Source organism: Rhinolophus sinicus, linkage group LG15 (assembly GCF_036562045.2).
Source record: "Rhinolophus sinicus isolate RSC01 linkage group LG15, ASM3656204v1, whole genome shotgun sequence".
NCBI lineage: Eukaryota > Metazoa > Chordata > Mammalia > Chiroptera > Rhinolophidae > Rhinolophus > Rhinolophus sinicus.
Window position 1 is genome coordinate 27403669 of NC_133764.1, and position 18119 is coordinate 27421787.

The following is an 18119-nucleotide window of genomic DNA, read 5'->3' on the forward strand; positions in this document are numbered from 1 at the left end:
TGTTAAATGAATAGATTACTAGCTTCCTTTAAACACTTAAGTGTCTTTGGCTTCTTTTTTATGAAGATACGGGTAACCGTGATACATAGGAGTTAATATTTATTATATTTTTACTTTTATTTCAATTTTCTCACGTCTTTTTCTTTTGTAGAGTTTCAAGTTGATGTTCATGACCTTGACACTGTTCTTGGAAACATGGCAATCAAACTCACTGCTGAGGAACTTAATGATGTAACCCCAAATCTACCAACTGATGGTGAGTGACTTAGACATCATTATGCCCTCTGAGGAATTTGGACTTGAGACTGGTATTTTTTGATAGTACTTATTTGACTTAAATGAAAGTGATTTTTTTCTCTTAATATATTAATCTAAAGTTGATACTTTTTAACCATTTATTTATTTATTTATTCATTTAGCAAATAATTACTTACCATTATATATCAGGTGTTATGCAAGGTGCTAGAGATACAATGGTGAGTAAATATAGACATGGTCCTTGACCTAAAGAGCTTAATGTCTTGTATATCACAATTCTTAGTGTTCTAGTAGAAGCTGAGAATGTTGCCAGGATCTCAGTCAGGTCAGTAGTTTACACAGGAACAAGGGCTACCAGGGTTTCAGGAGAAAGTATAATAGTACAAGACATGTGATGAGAATTATGGTCTTTACTTCTTTTGCCATTGGTACCTGCATGAGTTTGTGTCCTTGCCAGAAGTGTTTTCAAAGGAAACCTGGGCAGCATGAATTGTCCTATAGAATTTATGAAGTAATGTGGCATCACAAAATGTTTTTCCTATACTCTCGAAGTCCATTTTGCTAATACTATAGAATGAATCCCAGCCTGAAATTATACATTGAAAATGTACTCAAATAAAATAGTGGAAATAATGGATTCTGCCTGGAGTTGTTTTACAATGTAAATACTTCATATTTTTGTTCTAAAGCTGTATGTTTTTCTGGATCCTAACTAAGTCATTATAGCTACTGGGAAGGTTGATGTAAGTATCTTAATGGATGGAATAAAAGCTGTTACAGGTAACACCTTAGAGTAATACCTAAGAGTAAGATGCTACTGGAAATCTGAGAACCAAGTTCTTTCCACTAAATTATGATTTAATGCTCTTTACACAAATATGATTATATGGACTTTTAAAATCTATCCCCACACTCCTTTAAAAAAAGTTTATGTGTAAATACCTATAATTAGATATTGGATTATCAGAACTTTTAGCAACAAAACTCAGTGCTCTTTGTTGTTTCCATAGTCCTTATCTGGAATCTGTGCCAATAATAAGCATATCTTCTCTGAAGTTTGGAAAACTAAATGCATTTTAGTTCAACACGGTAAATGGTGAAGGAAAGTTTGGTAAAGTTAGAGGTGATCTCAAAATAAAGCAAGTACCTCATAAAACTATTTAGGTCAGCAATCTATATCATCCTAATTTACTACAAAGTTTTTATTCATAATTGCATGTTCTGTTGCCTTGACCATTATTCAGAGATTATACGAGAATTAACAAAAACATCTTTATCAGAAGGCCCAAGGCATGTTTGTTAGGTCAGGTCTCTGTTCATGCAGCAGTTGGATGTAATGCTGCAAAGACAATTTTTAAAAATGATATAGAATCATAACATCATTCACAATAATGCCATAAGTCTCCATTTCTTTTGCTTTGAAGGAGGAGAGGTTGATGTCAACGCCATGAAAAAAGTTCCAGGAAACATGGGAATAGAACTTCAAGATAAGAAACATTGGAATTTGCCAACTGATGGTGATAATTTCTATAACAAATCTATTTCCTATCTAAGCAAAAAAGAATGGTGGTCACAAAGTGATTGTAGAGTAGGTGCTATTGACATTAAATTCCCTGAATATCAAGGATACAGGTTAGTGGATATTTAGTCCTGTCCAAAACACCCACAAAGACATTTGGCCCACTCCAAAAGGTCCTTGAAATTTGATCCACCAAAAATGTCCATGAGTTGGGGAGTGGCTGCCATGGCATGAGCCCCACCCCCTTCTCCAAGCCCTGAGTGTGGGATCCAGTGCCAGGGGCTAAAGGAGAGGGAATCTCTGCCAATTGGAGGCCTGAAAAACAAAAAAGAATTAAAAAAAAAAAAAAAGTCCATGAGCATATCTGGTCCATGCCAAGTGTTCCTTGATATTTGGTTCAAATAGCCTATAATATTTATTCATATGTTTGGTTTACAGGATTAAATACATTAAAAATACTGTTATGTTTCATTGCTCCAATAAATGTGTTATGACTGTATTGTCAATAATAACCATTCTTGTCTCAGCAGTCTAGCTGGTAATGGCACATGCCAAGAAACAAATGGCAAATTTAAGAAGGAAGTGTGGTAGCATACTAGAAATAAGAATGGGGAAAGTGAAAGGAGGAATTTCAGCACAGTAGAATAATAATATTGTTTTACACGCCAAAGAGAAAGTAAAGTGGTCACATTTTAAAAGTTCTTCTTTCATAATAGTTTTATAAGTTGATACATATGGAAAAATTTTATAGAGCCTCAAATCTGAAATGATTTTTAAACCATCTTAGTGACTCTGATTTCTCTTTGACCTGAATTGTGTGTTCTCTTATAGCTGATGGACAAATCTAGCAGAATAGATTGCTGGAAGGTATAAAAACACTTAGAGGTAGGAAAGAATCATAATGAAAAAGTAGATAAATTGAAAGTTCTCATGATTTATATTTATTATCTAGATATTTAAATATACCTTCTTGTCATATTAACAATTGACTCTATCCTTAAGATTCTCTGTAGACTGCTCTGTAATTTACCATTTTTTTATTGTGGTAAATATACATAACAAAATTTACCATTTTAAGTGTACAATTTAGTAACATTAAGTACACAATATTGTGCAACCATTACTTCTACCCTTATGCAGAACCATTTCTTCATCCCAAACACACACTTTATACCCATTAAGGAATAATTCCCCATTTCCCTACTCCCAGCCCCTGCTCCCAGCCCCTGCTAACCACTATCCTACTTTCTGTCTCTATGAATTCGCCTAATTTTGGTACTTCACATAAGTGGATACCATTTAATATTACACATTCCATGGCAGATTATTTTTTAATTTATAGAAAAGCAGGAAACTTCTGTTCTGGCATCTCTGTGCTTTCACCACCTCAGGAGCATGAATATTTCAGCCCACTTATTTTGTTTCTTCTTGGTCTTTTAGGGGTCAAAGGAATCAGAAAGCCCTTATGCTGGCAAGGAGCCTCCTTGTCATGTTTCTGACCAATTTATTCCTTGTATTACAGTTAATGGTAAGGTTGATCTGGAAAAGGTGATGAATGAAGTGAAACCTTTTTCAGGTAAGACATTATAAAACACTTTTAAATAATTTCTAACCCTAGGTTATTATATTTTGCATAGTGTTTTTCCAATATTATATCATAAATATTAATGCTGAGATTTTATGTATTTATAATGAAATATTTACACCTAATTTTCTTCTGCCTTTGACTTTGAATTAGCTAGGATTCATCCATAAAAATAAGTAGTGATGTTCAAGCAATGAATTACATTTTCTATAGTTTCTTGCAGTATTATGCTGATCTTACCCAGTGTTTAAATCAGAGGTCACAAATAGGCCACCCATGAGTTGAATCCAACCTGCAGTCAATTTTTGTTAAGATCTGGCAACACTGGCCATACTTGCCCTCACAACAATAGCTGGTGTGTTTTCTCTTTGGACAAGGCATGTGCTATTCACTTCACCACAACCACTTTCACTCATTTTTTCTACCTCCAGGCTCCAGCAAGCTTTTCAGTTAATAACTGCTGGTTTAATTAGCCAAATCTAGGTAGGCACAGAATAAGATGAATATTTTTAGAAAATTAAGTTGATAAGGTTTCTTTCAATAATAATCACAATTCAGCATTAAAAAGAAAAAAGACTAGATACCTTAAATTACTGACCAATTATGTAATCTAAGTTTCATCCATGGTATCTTGCCACCACACTTAGGAGACCAGACTTTCTCTCTTTATGAAAAATCAAGGAATAAATTCTGTCTCACTATCCTGAAACACTATTGAAATATATGAGAATAGGAAAGTGAGGATGGCTTTATGTTAGCCAACTTTTCCATTATTTCAGATCATTAGAATGTCCTAGAATTGCCACGTTTCAACAACCCTTTTTTCGTTCAAAGAAGACAAAGTTGATACCAGTAAACTTGAAAGTGTTTTGGGAAACTTGGTGATTGAGCTCACACCCTATAAACACTCAAACTTGCTGAAGACACTGCCAGCTAGTGGTAAACCTTGTGGGTACTATCTGGGATTTTCAGGAAGTCTGGTTTTTGGAACTATGTGAAACATTACAAAATAAACCAAAAATGCTTGAAAATTATTAAAAAGCTAATGCTAATACAAACAAAACTTTCATCACTTAGATTTGGATTTAAAAATCATCAATCTAACCACCTTTCAGCTATCAGTGGCTATCAAAGTCAAAGTTCATTACTCAGCCCTCAGGTAGCAGATCAGATGGATTTGTAAAAATAGATTTTTTAAAAAAGAAGAAGGAGAGAAGCAGGAGCAAAGAGAAGATAAAAAACAAACTAAATGTAGCTGTGTTTCTACAGTATAGAATGTATAGTGTATCATGTTCTTTTCCTGACTCCCACACCTGACCTGACTACTTGCTATAAATAGCTTCTTTGTTATTTCATTGCTAGATAGGGGTTGATGGCCTGCATTTTTCATTTTGTGACTTCCTTATCTATTTCTTCTTGTTTTTATTAAGGAGGAAAGTTTAGTGTCAGTGATCTAAGAAATACTCCACAAAACACTGGGTTTAGGCTGGAAGCAAATGAAATCCAGGACCAGCAGACCCACCTACCAGTTACTGGTGAGCATTTAAAACACATTTATCCTGTAGGCAATGAGTAGTCTACTCTGAAAGCTGTGAGAAAACACACATTGGGGAGAGAAAAACTGGAGGCAAAGATACAATTTAGAGGCTTCTGCTGAAGTCCAGATGATAGAGCCTTATAAGGTCCAGATGATAAGGGTCTTATTTCAGGAACCACACTGGTGATATAGTGGGGAGACTGATTTAATGTGGTAGGGGGAAGGGAGGGAGATACTAAAAGTGTGAACCAGAGGTTTATGGTTTATGATTGCCACAAAACCAAAAACGGGGTGGGGGGGCACAGAAGAAGGAGCAGAATAAAGAGAAAAATAATATTTAGGACATAATTGAATATTATGTCAATTTAGGAGCTAGGTAGCAATTATGTCCTTCAATTAGGACATAATTGAATTGAGGCAATCACCAGACATTTAGATACTAGGTATCAGATATTTGAAAATGCATTCCTTGATTATTAATGTTATTATTCTTTAAGTATTAGGTTGGTGCAAAAGTAATTGTGGTTTTTGCAGTTATTTTTAACCTTTTAAACTGCAGTTACTTTTGCACCAACCTAATACATTGTCTTTGAACCATGAGACCCACCAGCAACGTTAAAACAATGCCTCAGAGTATCCCTGTGAGCACAGGAACGCCAAAAGAATAGAAAGATGTAATCAAGGAATATTTGAGAGATAAGGAATGGAGTTAAAGAGTAGGATAAGGAAAAAAGATAAGAGGAAAAGGTGAGGGAAGAGTAAGAGAAAAGACAAAGGATAGGAAAAGATGACATAAAGATATATACTTGAGGAGAAAGACTATTTTGTTAAAAACAGCATAACTGAGATGGTATCAGGACAGAGTTGAAAGGACCGAGACTGAAGAAAAGGAGGCGAATGGTCTCTTTCTTCACCCGCAGCTGAGCTGGGCAGCTAACATTAGGATGCAGGTCACTAAGAATCTTGACTGGCGTGAAGGGCTGGTTGTAGGTTTCATTACAATAGCATGGAGCCACAAGGACTAGAAAGAGTATCTTTTCCTAGGGCAGGACTTCATTATTTAAGGATCGAGGTTCGGAGTTTTAAATACTTTTCTTTTATTGATTCTTCCAAGAAATATTAATTGAGTGCAATATAACATACTAGAATTATATTGGTATTGCTTTATTTACTGGGTAAATGTTTATACTATCTCTGCAATGTATTTACTAGAAACTGGAACTGTTTAGGGTACAGGAGGAACAGAGATATAGTGTTTGCCCCAAGAAGCAAATACAGTCTAGAGGGAAATGAAAAAACACAAGAGAGCTAGTAAAGTTTGAGGATGAGGAACTCCTAGGCTCAGTGATAAATATAAATATATACTGAAGTTGGATTAGGCACCAAAAAGCAAACTGAATCTTGTCTATTGTGTGTACCCTCTAACCTAGTGGTTTGCAAACTTTTTGGCCTCAGAACTTCTTCACACTCTTAAAATTTATTGAGGATGTTAAACAGCTTTTCTGCTTTTGTGGATTAAATCTATCTATTAATATTAATTGTATTAGAAATTAAAACATTAATATTTATTAATGCAAGTTAAATAAAAAATTTTGTTTTGCAAAATAACTGTATTTTCCAAAATAAAACAAAAAATTTAGTGAGAAGAGGAACATTGTTTTACATAATTATAAATCACTTTATTGTCTGTCTGGTTTCTCATATTTGCTTCAGCATTAAATCTGTTGGGATATGTTGTTTTGGTTGAAGTATATGAAGACAATTTGGCCTCACACAAATATATGTAGTTGGCAAAGAAAGGAGTATTTTAATAGTGTTTTCAAATAATTGTGGGTATTCTTCTTTGATATTACCCCAAAACCCATCAAGTGGTAGATTTTTAAAGTTTAGTTGTCATATGGGATCAGAAACCATATCACTGAACTTTTTCTACTTGGTGACATTAAAATCTGTTCATGCTTTGGTCATTTGGAAAATTTCAATTCACTGAATTATTCAGATTTTCTAAATATTGGCACATTTCATTATTCAATATAAAAAAAATCACATTTGTTAATATCACCACCGATCTCATCAAAAAAGCAGTTAAGCATTGGGAAGCTATCAAGTCACAGTACAAACATCAGGTTTCCAAAATTCACAATTTTAGTTGAAAACTTGAACTATACTATTAAAACATTTACTCTTAGTTGTTTCCTTAAAATGACAGGCTGACTTTGTTCATTTCAAAATGTTTCTCAAATTCCAAACTCTGAATAACTATATTTTTTCCATCAGGCATTTTCTCAAGCGAAAATGGTGTTTCATGAAAAAGTAGCTAGTTTTTTCGCAACTCCATCACACAAGTTCTTTTCCCCAAGAAATCATTGTAGTTGAGGTGCTTTATGCACACTTCTTACTTTACTATACAGGATATTTAAAGGATATGTTCTCAAGGATTAAGATTTAATATTTTTAATAACTTTTGCTGCTTTACCAAGAACATTCTTAAGTGAAACACGATTTTACTTCAAGCATGTGCAGTGAGGAACACAGTAACTGCTAGTAGTGTGTTGCCACGGCCTTAATTCATGAGAAGATGCCCGCAGTTTTACCTACCACCACTTTTTCAGCATCAGTACAAATGTCAGCATGTGAAAAGGCAAAGGGTATTGTATTGGGTGACTCCTGGGGTCCATGGACCACACATTGAGAACTGCTGCTCTAACCCATCTCAGCCTTCACTCAATGCAAGAGAATTATGTCTGACAGGAAGAGAACTGGACTATACAATGGAGCTGACTTCAAACAAACAAACAAAAAACTCACTCACCATAATACTCTAAAGATTTTTTAACAGCAAACAGCTTATGAAATAAAAGGGAAGTTGTATTAAGTGAATGGATATACACTTAAAGCTCAAATCTTCTTTCCTCTGGTATATATTCTTGTGGATTAAAAATATAACAAAGATTCTAGAATAAGAATGAAAAATTATCAGGATTCCATATGCCATATCTTTATTTATGAATTTTCTATAATTTTTCAAGTCTCATTATCTTCATCTGAGTCTAAATTCTGAATTTTCTTCCAGAAAATGAAAAGGTTTACTTGGATATGTTGATGGATGCAGCAAACACTTTTACAGGTGAGTGAGAATTTGTATAAGACATTATAAAATTAAGATCTTGATACTTTGTAGAGAATTACCTTTTTAAAGCAGTAGTTTACCCCCCTCTAGCCATCATTAGTAAGTTCACTCTGCTCTTTTCCTTATTTACTGATAATTTTGTCTTATTGACCATAGTTTGGATTATTAGAGATTTAGGAAAAGTGTGAGCACCCTCAAAAAGAAGTATTAACTTGTCCAACGTATTGGCTATTAATGTGTTCATTTCTCTAGTTTAAAACATCAAAATATAGGTGAACACAGTGAATCTCGATTTGAAGTTTTTGTGTCAAGAAATATGATCACTGTGAACAATCAGTCCCATCACTTAGGTCATGAAGTAGTAACAGAAATATCACTTGCCAGTAGAATTATGTAGATTATTCTATATACTATCAAAAGTCATTGACCAGTTATACTGCCCCTGTGTTACTCTATGCTATATTGACCCATACATGGGATAGAAGTGTTATCTTCTTATTTAAATTAAAGAACCTTTTCAGGTGCTGAATTTTACAATAACTCTACATAAATGAAGTCAGCTCATGTGTTTAAATTTCACCCTACAGTTAGAAATAATGCTGTACTTGATTATGTTTTTCATAATGTAAAATGATTAGGTCTCTTAATATTGTCACCTGAAACAAATAAAGAAACAAAAATTCATAGACACAGACAATAGTTTAGTGGTTACCAGAGGGTAAGGGGTGCAGGGGGTTATAGATGAGGGTAAATGGGGTCAAATATACTCGTATGGTGATGAAAGGAGAACTGACTCTGGATGGTGAACACACAATGTGATATACAGATGATGTATTACAGAATTGTACACCTGAAATCTATGTAACTTTACTAACCATTGTCACCCCAATAAATTTTAATTAAAGAAAAAAAAGAAGAGAACGAATGAGAAGAAAGAAGCGTGTGTGTGCACGCGTGCGGCCCACATTAACTACTGCCTTGTGTTCCAACTAGGGGATAGATGGACCACACTGAGAGCAGTCCTTATCTTCCATTATTATTTGAGGGTAAACTGGAATTAATTTCTGGGTGAATCATATGCATATAATGTCTTATAAAACTATAGAATTCCTAATCTTTTTTCTTTTCACTTGAATTTTACCATACCTTACAGGAGATGGAAAGGTATACAAGAAAAGATTACTGGATAGTGTGAATGCTTTCAAAGATAGGAATCATAAGAACCACAGCTAAAATTTATTGAGATTTGCATTTGCTTTTTAAAATTTGGTTAGACTCTTTTTTTTCCCACTGGTTTACTGATACTGAATTTATGCCTCATAACCATTCTTCTTTGGGTAGAGCTACATTGGAGGAAGTTATTGTTAGTAATACGTGGCAAGCTTGAACTTGTGATTTCATTTAGGTTGGTTATCTTTATCACAGTTCCTCAGACTTGTCTAATTCTTCTTTTTCATCCATGATTACTTCAATTAAAAGGTGTAACACAGTGTTGAGGGAGAACTTATCTCTTCTCAACTTCAACACTATCTGGGTTCCCTTAAATGGCCAGTGTTTCACTCTCCACTTGGGGTGAGCTCCTACTCAAAGCTCGCATCTTCCACTTCTTGGACTTATTTGTATTTCTTCTTTTCATCCTCTTCTTTCCTAAGGGAAAAAAGTCAGTGTCAGTAGCCTGGACACGCTTTTGAAGAACATGGGAATCCAGCTTGAGAAAGAGGACGGTGAGGACTTACTGAGCCGAGTGCCGGCTGACGGTAAGCAGTTCAGGTACCACCGTGTCTCGGGGGAACCTTAGGGCTTCTATAAGAGGGCTTCTGAAAGTAAACTATTTTTTAATTTCTTTGGAAAACTTATGACATATGTCAAGCATACATGAAAACAGAGAGCAATATAACAAACACTTGTGTATCCTCTGGCTAGAGTTAACAGATGTTACTGTTTTGCTATATTTGCTTTGTATATCTTCCTTCCTTCCCACCCATGTATACCTTTTTTATATATATAAGATAGTTTCATTAATGATGCAGTAAGACCAATTTAACCAGATAAAAATGTCAAAGAGGCAAAGAGGCATTAGGAAGAGATTGCTAGGAGATGAGCCCCAGGCTAAGATTTCCCCATTAGAGCGCTTTTGATTCAGTCACAGAGCCTGTGAGTTTGATTAAAAACCTGATGAAAAACAAGCTTCAATCAGAAAGCCAGGCAGAGCATCTTTCAGTAGAGCCAGCACACGCTAGTCCAAAATGAACAAATGGTTCTTCTCCCCTAATTCAGGGTTCCTGTTCTCAACTAGTGATTGGCAAGCGTAGCTAAGGTAGGCCACTGCTACCAGCAAACATCTGCCTTGCTACCCTTATCTGTATCTGGCCTTAATGTGGAAAACAGTTTGGGCCTAGCTTCTAGTTTAAAACTTTACTTTCCCTTGGTTTAACAACACTGGTAATTATCAATCATTTTGTCTGGCCCCTCTTCTTATCATGAAAAAAATCAATATAAATCACTGTTTAATTGTGATATTCTCCCCACGTATTAGCTGGGGGATCCTCAAAATGACTTCTACTGGAAAAGATACTGTTACCAATGAAGTATTTTAAAAACCCTTGATTAAAAAAGAAAGATTATATTGTTTTCTAACCCAACAGTGTGACTATTTCGGTACCACTGCAATTCTTTCATTCATTAGCTAGCACAAACTATATGCAAAACACTGAACTAGAGAGTGAACAACTTATGCCTGGTGGTATAAATAAAATTAAGGCATGATTCCTGCTCTCAAATATCTTACAGTCCTGTGAGATGGAGGTGGGGAACATAAGCAAAATTTAGAGAGTGGGAAGATGGCACACTGTGACGGTTTAAAGGTCAGCTGCTTATGTAAATAAATGACGTCTAGGTTCAAATTCAGTCTTGTCTACTGAAATACATTCCCCTTATTGGGTCTGAAGGGAAAGGTCTGTTAGAAGGGACTACTATTAAACTTCTTCTCTATATAAAGGGTCATTTGATACTTTATAGAAAGTGGTATTAATTAAATGAATGCTCACTTTAGATTATCACTTTGATCTTTTTCTTTCCGTTTCTTGTTTATTTTGAGTTAAAAGTTACTAAAGAAAATCATGAAAAACAGCTGAATTCTAACCCTTTATATTACAACTTAAATTTTTCATGTCATTCTTCTAAGTCTAAGAGTAGGTCTCTATGCCTGAATTCTTTTCTTACAGAGAATGAAATGGCTGATTTGAATGTGGTGATGGATAAGGCAAAAGCTTTTACAGGTGAGTAAGAAGTTGTGGTGAAAAGGAATTCATTATTTACTAAGACCTAATGCTTTATAGAAAGAAAAAAGACGTCTTTAAACAGTTTTCTCTTGGAGCTATTACTGACATACTAAGTTGACTCCCTATAAATTTGATGGTTAAATGTTTGTTTTATAATCTTACTGTTTGATTTGGGATTTTTCCTGTATAGACCTATATTGTTTGTGTTCACCCATAATGTTTTCTACTTCACCATTGTTTAAACAACCAAAATATAGGTCAACACAGTTCCATCTCAAGGTGAAGCTTTTGTAGAATAGCCAGGAAATATGCTAACTGTGTGTGTCAAAAGACCCCATAATTCAGAAATACAATTACATTTGACTTGTATCTGGAATTATATAGGCTTTTCTTTAGCTTGAATTAAAAGTATAAATTCTATATCTAGCTTAACACACTCACATGTCCTTCAAATCTACATAGCTTAACAAATTGCATAGTCAATTTGCTCTACTAACTAATTAAGGATGTCACATAATTTGACATAATTTAAAATCAATCATTACTAGTCCATTCCTAAAATTCTTACAAATTAACAATTCCCATCTTTCCAAAGAAGAGAAGGTTGATGTCAGTAACCTGGACAACGTGCTGAGGAAAACTGGGCTCGTACTCACTGATGAGAAGGAGGAGCCGCCGAAAACTCTGCCAGGTCCCGGTGAGGATTTAGCACAGTCTTCGAAGCTGGGATTTATGGGCTTGTGTGTGAAAACTTCTGATATTATATGTGTGTATGTCCAATGAAACCTGTTCAGAAACACAATTTCTACACAAAAAGAAATCCTCTTCTTATCGTTTACATTTTAATACTGAAAATTGGCAACATCTTTCACAAGTGTCACACCATGAAAGCTAAACCATACTGTCACCCTGGGAGCACTGCCTAATCCAAATCATGGCCGAGGAAATGAGGGAAACCAGGGGAGGAAGAGAAGGAGGAAAAAGAAACAGGGAAATAAATGCTGTTTTAAATCCAACCAATAGGTACATTTATATCAGTGAAAGCATTTTTTTTTTCCAATGAAAGCTTTCTTCATCTTTGGTTTCATTCTTACTTGAGGATAAAACAGAATAAACTTCTAAACAAATCTTAAGGGGTTATTTTCCCTGAAATTATGAATGTTGTGTTTTCTTTGTGCTTTGTTAATCTTTCCATCATTTAACCTGTATTCTTAATTGTGTCTTATATTACAGCTGATGGAAAAGAACGTAAGAATAGATTGCTCAAAGGTGTGAAGGCCCTGGATGGTGAGTGAGAGGCATGATGAAGGAGCAAGTAAAATAAAATTCTGATGTTTAGCATTTCTTTTAAATGTTCCAACATTGGTTCTTGCCAATTTATCGGTCCATTGTTATGACTCATAATTTACCATTCTTCTTTGGGTGCATTGGCCTTTTGGGATTAAAGTATCTCATTACTGTAGGAAGTTTCTAACACCATTTTCTGGCTAGAACTGTACAGATTGGTAGTTTTTTCAACCAGGAGTCATGATACTTGCTTATTTCTCTCTCTTGATCTCTCATGGAAAACTAAAGCAGTGTCCCCTTGATAGGTTATGTAAAATACCCCATTTCTGCTTTCCACACCAATTCTGTGTAAACAATTATGGTTTAATTTTTAATTAGAAAAATATTTTTAAAACACAAAATACTGTAAGGAAAGTATCCAATTCTACCACTTAAAAAACTGATATAAAGAAATGGAAGTCATGGGGATGTAAGGAACAGCATGGTGACTATATTTAATAATATCATATTGTATATTTGAAGTTGCTAAAAGCATAGATCTTAAAATTTCTCATCACAAGGAAAAAAATTGTAACTATATATGGTGATGGATATTAACTAGACTTACTGTGGTGATCATTTTGCAGCATCTACAAATATTAAATCAAGTTGTACCCCTGAAACTAATATAATGTTATATGTCAATTATATCTCAATAAAACAAAAAGTGAAAGTCCTGCCACCTACCACTGATCTAATCCCTCCCCATAAGGGTAAATACTGTTTACTGTTTACCGTTATCTCAATGGTTATCTTTCTCTATTTTTTTCCTACTTTCAACAGACATGTCTGAATCTAGGGAGGTCTATATGTTAGCAGTTTCTTTGTGCCCTGTGCTTTACTCTCCAATTAGGAATTTATGATGCAGGACCATGATCAGCATTTTTCTCTCTTAAATATCAATACTTGTTTCTTATTTTTCCAACAATTATATAAACCATGTCCTTCTTTCCTAAGGACCAAGAGTCAAAATCAAAAAAGTGGAACCCCTTCCCATGGAAAACATGGGACTTAGACTCAAGGATGAGGAACTTGGGAAACTAATGACCCAAGTGTCAGCTGATGGTGAATGTTACAGACATCATTATATCCTTCAGAGAAACTGAGCCCTTCTAAAAACTGCTGAAAGTAGCCTTTTTAGTATCATAATGAAGTAAATGTAACTCATGAAGAAATAATATCTCCAAAAAATGCTTTTATTATTTTTTTTGAAGGCCACTGACTTTATTGATTTAAAGTACTTTATAAGGGCAGTGACTGTTCTGCCAAAAGAGAAACCAAATGGCATAAAACAGACCAGAGGTAAGGGTGGAAGTGAGGGAAGGGGCCAGGAATCCACTCAGAAAAGCTGGTAATTATTGACGTGAAACTGGCAGAGAAAAGAGAAAGGAGATGCATGCAAGAGTGGGAATTCCAAAAAAGTTGAAATGGTGAGGGGAGAGAACTCCTGGACGACTCTGGAGGATGTCGGGGGTGAGTAGACAAAGGAGGACATTTGAAGAAGACAAGGAAGGAGCCCCCACTTGACTGCAAACTCTGGAGACTCGAGGCTGGGGCTAGGGATTGGGGGCTCCCCAGAAAGCATCACAAGACGGCGTCGCACCACTCTCAAAGGCACCCAAAGCCGTGCTGGGACTACTTGGTGTTGGCTCCGCATGTGTCTTCTAGCCATTCCTGGAAGAGGTCTTCATCTTTCTTCAGCACCAGAAACTGCCAAGGACCATACAGGCACCTTGTCAAAGCCCCTTTCACCCAGCTTCTTGCCCAGGACTTCACCAATCCCATCCGGGCTCCCCACTGGCTTTTCCCCTGTTGGCTCTACCATGAAGTGTCAGTGCTTTGGGGAGGTTGTCATCTTGATCAGTATTAATTGGCAGCTCCCGTTCCCTTAAATCCAGCTCCAGCTGCCTGGCTGCTCCTGCTCATACATACCTCAACCCACTAACCCAAAAATGCTTTTTAAAGGATATGTTGGGGATGCCACTTGCAGGACTTAGCCAGGCCTGGGAATGCCACACACTTAAGGAGCTGAATGAAAAATGAAAAACAAATTTTTATTTCATTCATAAGGGAACATTTAAGAGAAAATTGAAGAAAGTCAAATGATGAGGATAGAATGGTTGCAAGACAAAGAGCTAATAACCCTAAGGTAGAAAAAGCCCTAATACATTGATTAAAAAAAAACAAACATATTGAGCGTAGAAAAATAGGCAAATATACAAATAGGTAATTCATAAAAGAGGAAATGTAAATGCCCAATAAAATATTGGAAGATGTTTAACTTCTCCAATAATGATGGAAGTTCAAAAGAAAACAAGATACAGAACTATTTTCACTCATCGGACAAGCAAAAATTAACAAGACTGAGAACATTTAGTTCTGGTGAGAGTATGGGAAAGGGGCTTAATGATATGTTTTAGGTAAGAGTTGCCATCACTATAGACCCACTTGGAAAAGTCATTTAGCAGTATCTAGTGGGGGGAAAAAATCTTCCCTTTTCTCTGGTAAATCCAGCCGCCATTCTCATCTGTAGTATACAGTATTTCTTTGTGCAGAGACCTGGTCCCTGTTCTGCCATTAACTTGTTGACAAATAATTTAACCTGACTGAATTTTAGTGTCTCCGTATGGAAAATGAGGCATTGAACTAAAAGATTCTCTAGGGTCGCATCTTGCTCTGAAATTAACATAGATAAGCCAGGTGATATACTTAATGCAATAAATGGTAGTCATGACAACGGTAGTGGCGGGGGTCAAGATGATGGGAAAGATGGAGACGATGTTAAAGAACAAAAGGAAGAAGAAAAGGAAATTCTATAATCTGTTAATCATTTTTGCCTGTTATGAAAATATAAATCCTAATAGAAGAAATATTTATTTATTAATTATGACCTTTATAGTAAATAAATAAGGTAAGATGCAACTCAGAGCATTTTATAAGAAATAGCACTGGTCTCACTGTCTTCCTCCTCCATTATCGTCCTTATTCTTGGTATCTTCTGTATAGACCAGGGGCTTTTGACTTTACTGTTTCTTCATGATGCTTGGGTTGTGGGGTTCTATGTGAAGATTTCTAAAACCACACTTATTAGAGAGATAGAGAAACTCTAACATACAAGTTCTGACAATTAAGTTTGCAAACTTGTTGCAACAATGTTGCTAACCTTTTTTGATATCAGAAGGATTATTCATTATGAATTTGTACCAACTGGACAAACCAAGTTTACTATTTGGAAGTGCTGAAAAGGCTGCATGAAAAAGTTAGACGACCTGAACTTTCACCAACAATTCATGGCATCATGACAATGCACCAGCTCACACGGCACTGTCTGTGAGGGAGTTTTTAACCAGTAAACAAATAACTGTATTGGAACACCCTCCCTACTCACCTGATCTGGCCCCCAGTGACTTCTTTCTTTACCTGAAAATAAAGAAAATATTGAAAGGAAGACATTTTGATGACATTTAGGACATCAAGGGTAACATGATGATAGCTCTGATGGCCATTCCAGAAAAAGTTCCAAAATTGCTTTGAAGGGTTGACTAGGTGCTGGCTTCGGTGCATAGCTTCCCAAGGGGAGTCCTTCGAAGGTGACCATAGTGATATTCAGTAATGAGGTATGTAGCACTTTTTCTAGGATGAGTTCGCAAACTTAATTGTCAGACCTCGCATCATAGCAGTATTATTCCTAATAGCCAAAAGGTGGAAGCAACCCCAAATGTCCATCAACAAATAAATTATTGTTCAGCCTTAAAAAGGAAGGAAATTCTGACACACGTTACAACATGAATGAGCCTTGAGGACATTATTGTTAAGTGAAATAAGCCAGTCACAAAAAGATAAATACAGTATGATTGCATTTACATGAGGTTTCTAGAGCTGTCAAATTCATGGAAACAGAAAGAATGGTAGTTGCCAGGAAGGGGAAGGGTAATTGGGGAGTTATTGTTTCATGACTATAGAGTTTCATTTTTGTAAGATGAAAAAGTTCTGGAGATTGTGCACGATAACATGAATATACTTAACAATACTGAATTGTACACTTAAAAATGGTTAAGATAGTAAATTTTATGATATATGTATTTTACCACAATTTAAAAAAGAAATTAATAATAATAATTTTTAAATTCTATTTCTCAACCACCCCATCCAATTATCCCCACTTTAAATCTTGGTAGCCCCTAACATAGCAGGCCCTTATTAAATATTTGTTTAATTAATTTGTAAATTAAACTTCCCTTTCTTTCCCTCTATATCCCTGACCAGAATGGGAGACAATGTACCAAGTTTGGAAAGACTAGGGAAAAGTCAAATTACGCTCATAATAATAGGAAACCTCTAGAATTGGAGCCACTAAGTGAAGCCTGAAACAATAGTGAGGGCTCACACTAAGCCTATGGTGTCAGAGGTATGTGTGCTTACCCATCCTGAGGACTAAAGGTGCTCCTAACTCCTGTGCTAGAGGATTTACAATACCCTGAGACACGTTAGATCTTGAATATTAAAGTTGCTGATTGAAACAGTCATAATCCTTTCTTCAGTTGCTCTTTTTAAATCAATAATACTGTAGACTGACTACAAACCTGGAAGAGTGTGATTTTTTTGGTGCCTCTTCCTAGGTTTAAACAATTTATGAAATTGTTCTTAATCACCAATCAAGGGAGTTGGGTAAAATTTTGTACTTGAACAACTTTCAATCCACTACTGTTGCATATGGAAATATATTACTATAGTTTTAAAAAACAAAACTTCCCCTTCCCTAAAATCCCAACAGTGTCAAATGTTCTGATTCTGTAAATCACACCCACGGGTGCTGAAGGAACTACATTGAAAACACTGTGGCTCTAAAGCTAGAAGGAGCTGGGGGTCATTCTTCCCCTGGGCCTGAGCCTGAGAAGTGAATGAGGTCACAGTTGTGTGATGGAACAAACCCTTTATGGGATTCTTATCTGATTGAAGCCCAGAAGTAGAAAGTAGCACAAACTAAAAGTAGATAAATATCTGGATTTTGTGGGAATCTACTGAGTCTTTATTTATTTTTTTAAATCTATCATCTCTGTGAGAGATTGAAGGTAGTTTTTTTAAAGTAATGATAATTTTGATCCAGGAGGATGACTTCACAGTGCCTTCCAAGTGCCTAAATTATTGAGCCTCTCCGGAGTTCCCAGCTGTGGTAGGTTTCCAGATTTTGAGCACATGTAATTGTTTAGAAGCAAATGCTTTCTAGGCTCTGAGATGAAGGCCTGGTAAAATTGATCAAACTCTGACTGAACACTCAGAGACTTTTTCTTCCTGGTTTAATAGTATATGATTGTTTAATATTCCTAAGTCAGCAGCCCAGTTTTCTTGTTAGTGAACTACCTTATACACTTTACATTAGGAAAAGACAATTAGAGAGAGAAAACCAACAATAAAAGGGGGAAGCCCCAACAACCTAGCTTCTGGTCTATAGCCCCTACTTCTCAAACTAGACAGAAGTGGAA

At 35.6% G+C, this 18119-nt stretch overlaps 1 protein-coding gene and 1 pseudogene across 2 annotated transcripts in view; one reads left to right on the plus strand and one right to left on the minus strand.

The window, feature by feature from the left end:
• Window positions 1-18119, plus strand: part of EFCAB3 (EF-hand calcium binding domain 3) — a 101448-nt gene that overhangs the window by 55114 nt on the left and 28215 nt on the right. Inside the window, exons 16-24 of one of the 2 annotated variants that reach the window (XM_019732833.2) lie at window positions 152-256; window positions 1683-1775; window positions 3300-3353; window positions 4793-4897; window positions 7973-8026; window positions 9682-9786; window positions 11254-11307; window positions 11906-12007; window positions 12544-12597. In XM_019732833.2, coding sequence (XP_019588392.2) covers window positions 152-256; window positions 1683-1775; window positions 3300-3353; window positions 4793-4897; window positions 7973-8026; window positions 9682-9786; window positions 11254-11307; window positions 11906-12007; window positions 12544-12597 — 726 coding nt within the window. The remainder of the gene's footprint in view (window positions 1-151; window positions 257-1682; window positions 1776-3299; window positions 3354-4792; window positions 4898-7972; window positions 8027-9681; window positions 9787-11253; window positions 11308-11905; window positions 12008-12543; window positions 12598-18119) is intronic. The other variant, XM_074320092.1, reaches the window with a different exon arrangement.
• LOC109448000 (barrier-to-autointegration factor) lies at window positions 14221-14491 on the minus strand (annotated as a pseudogene).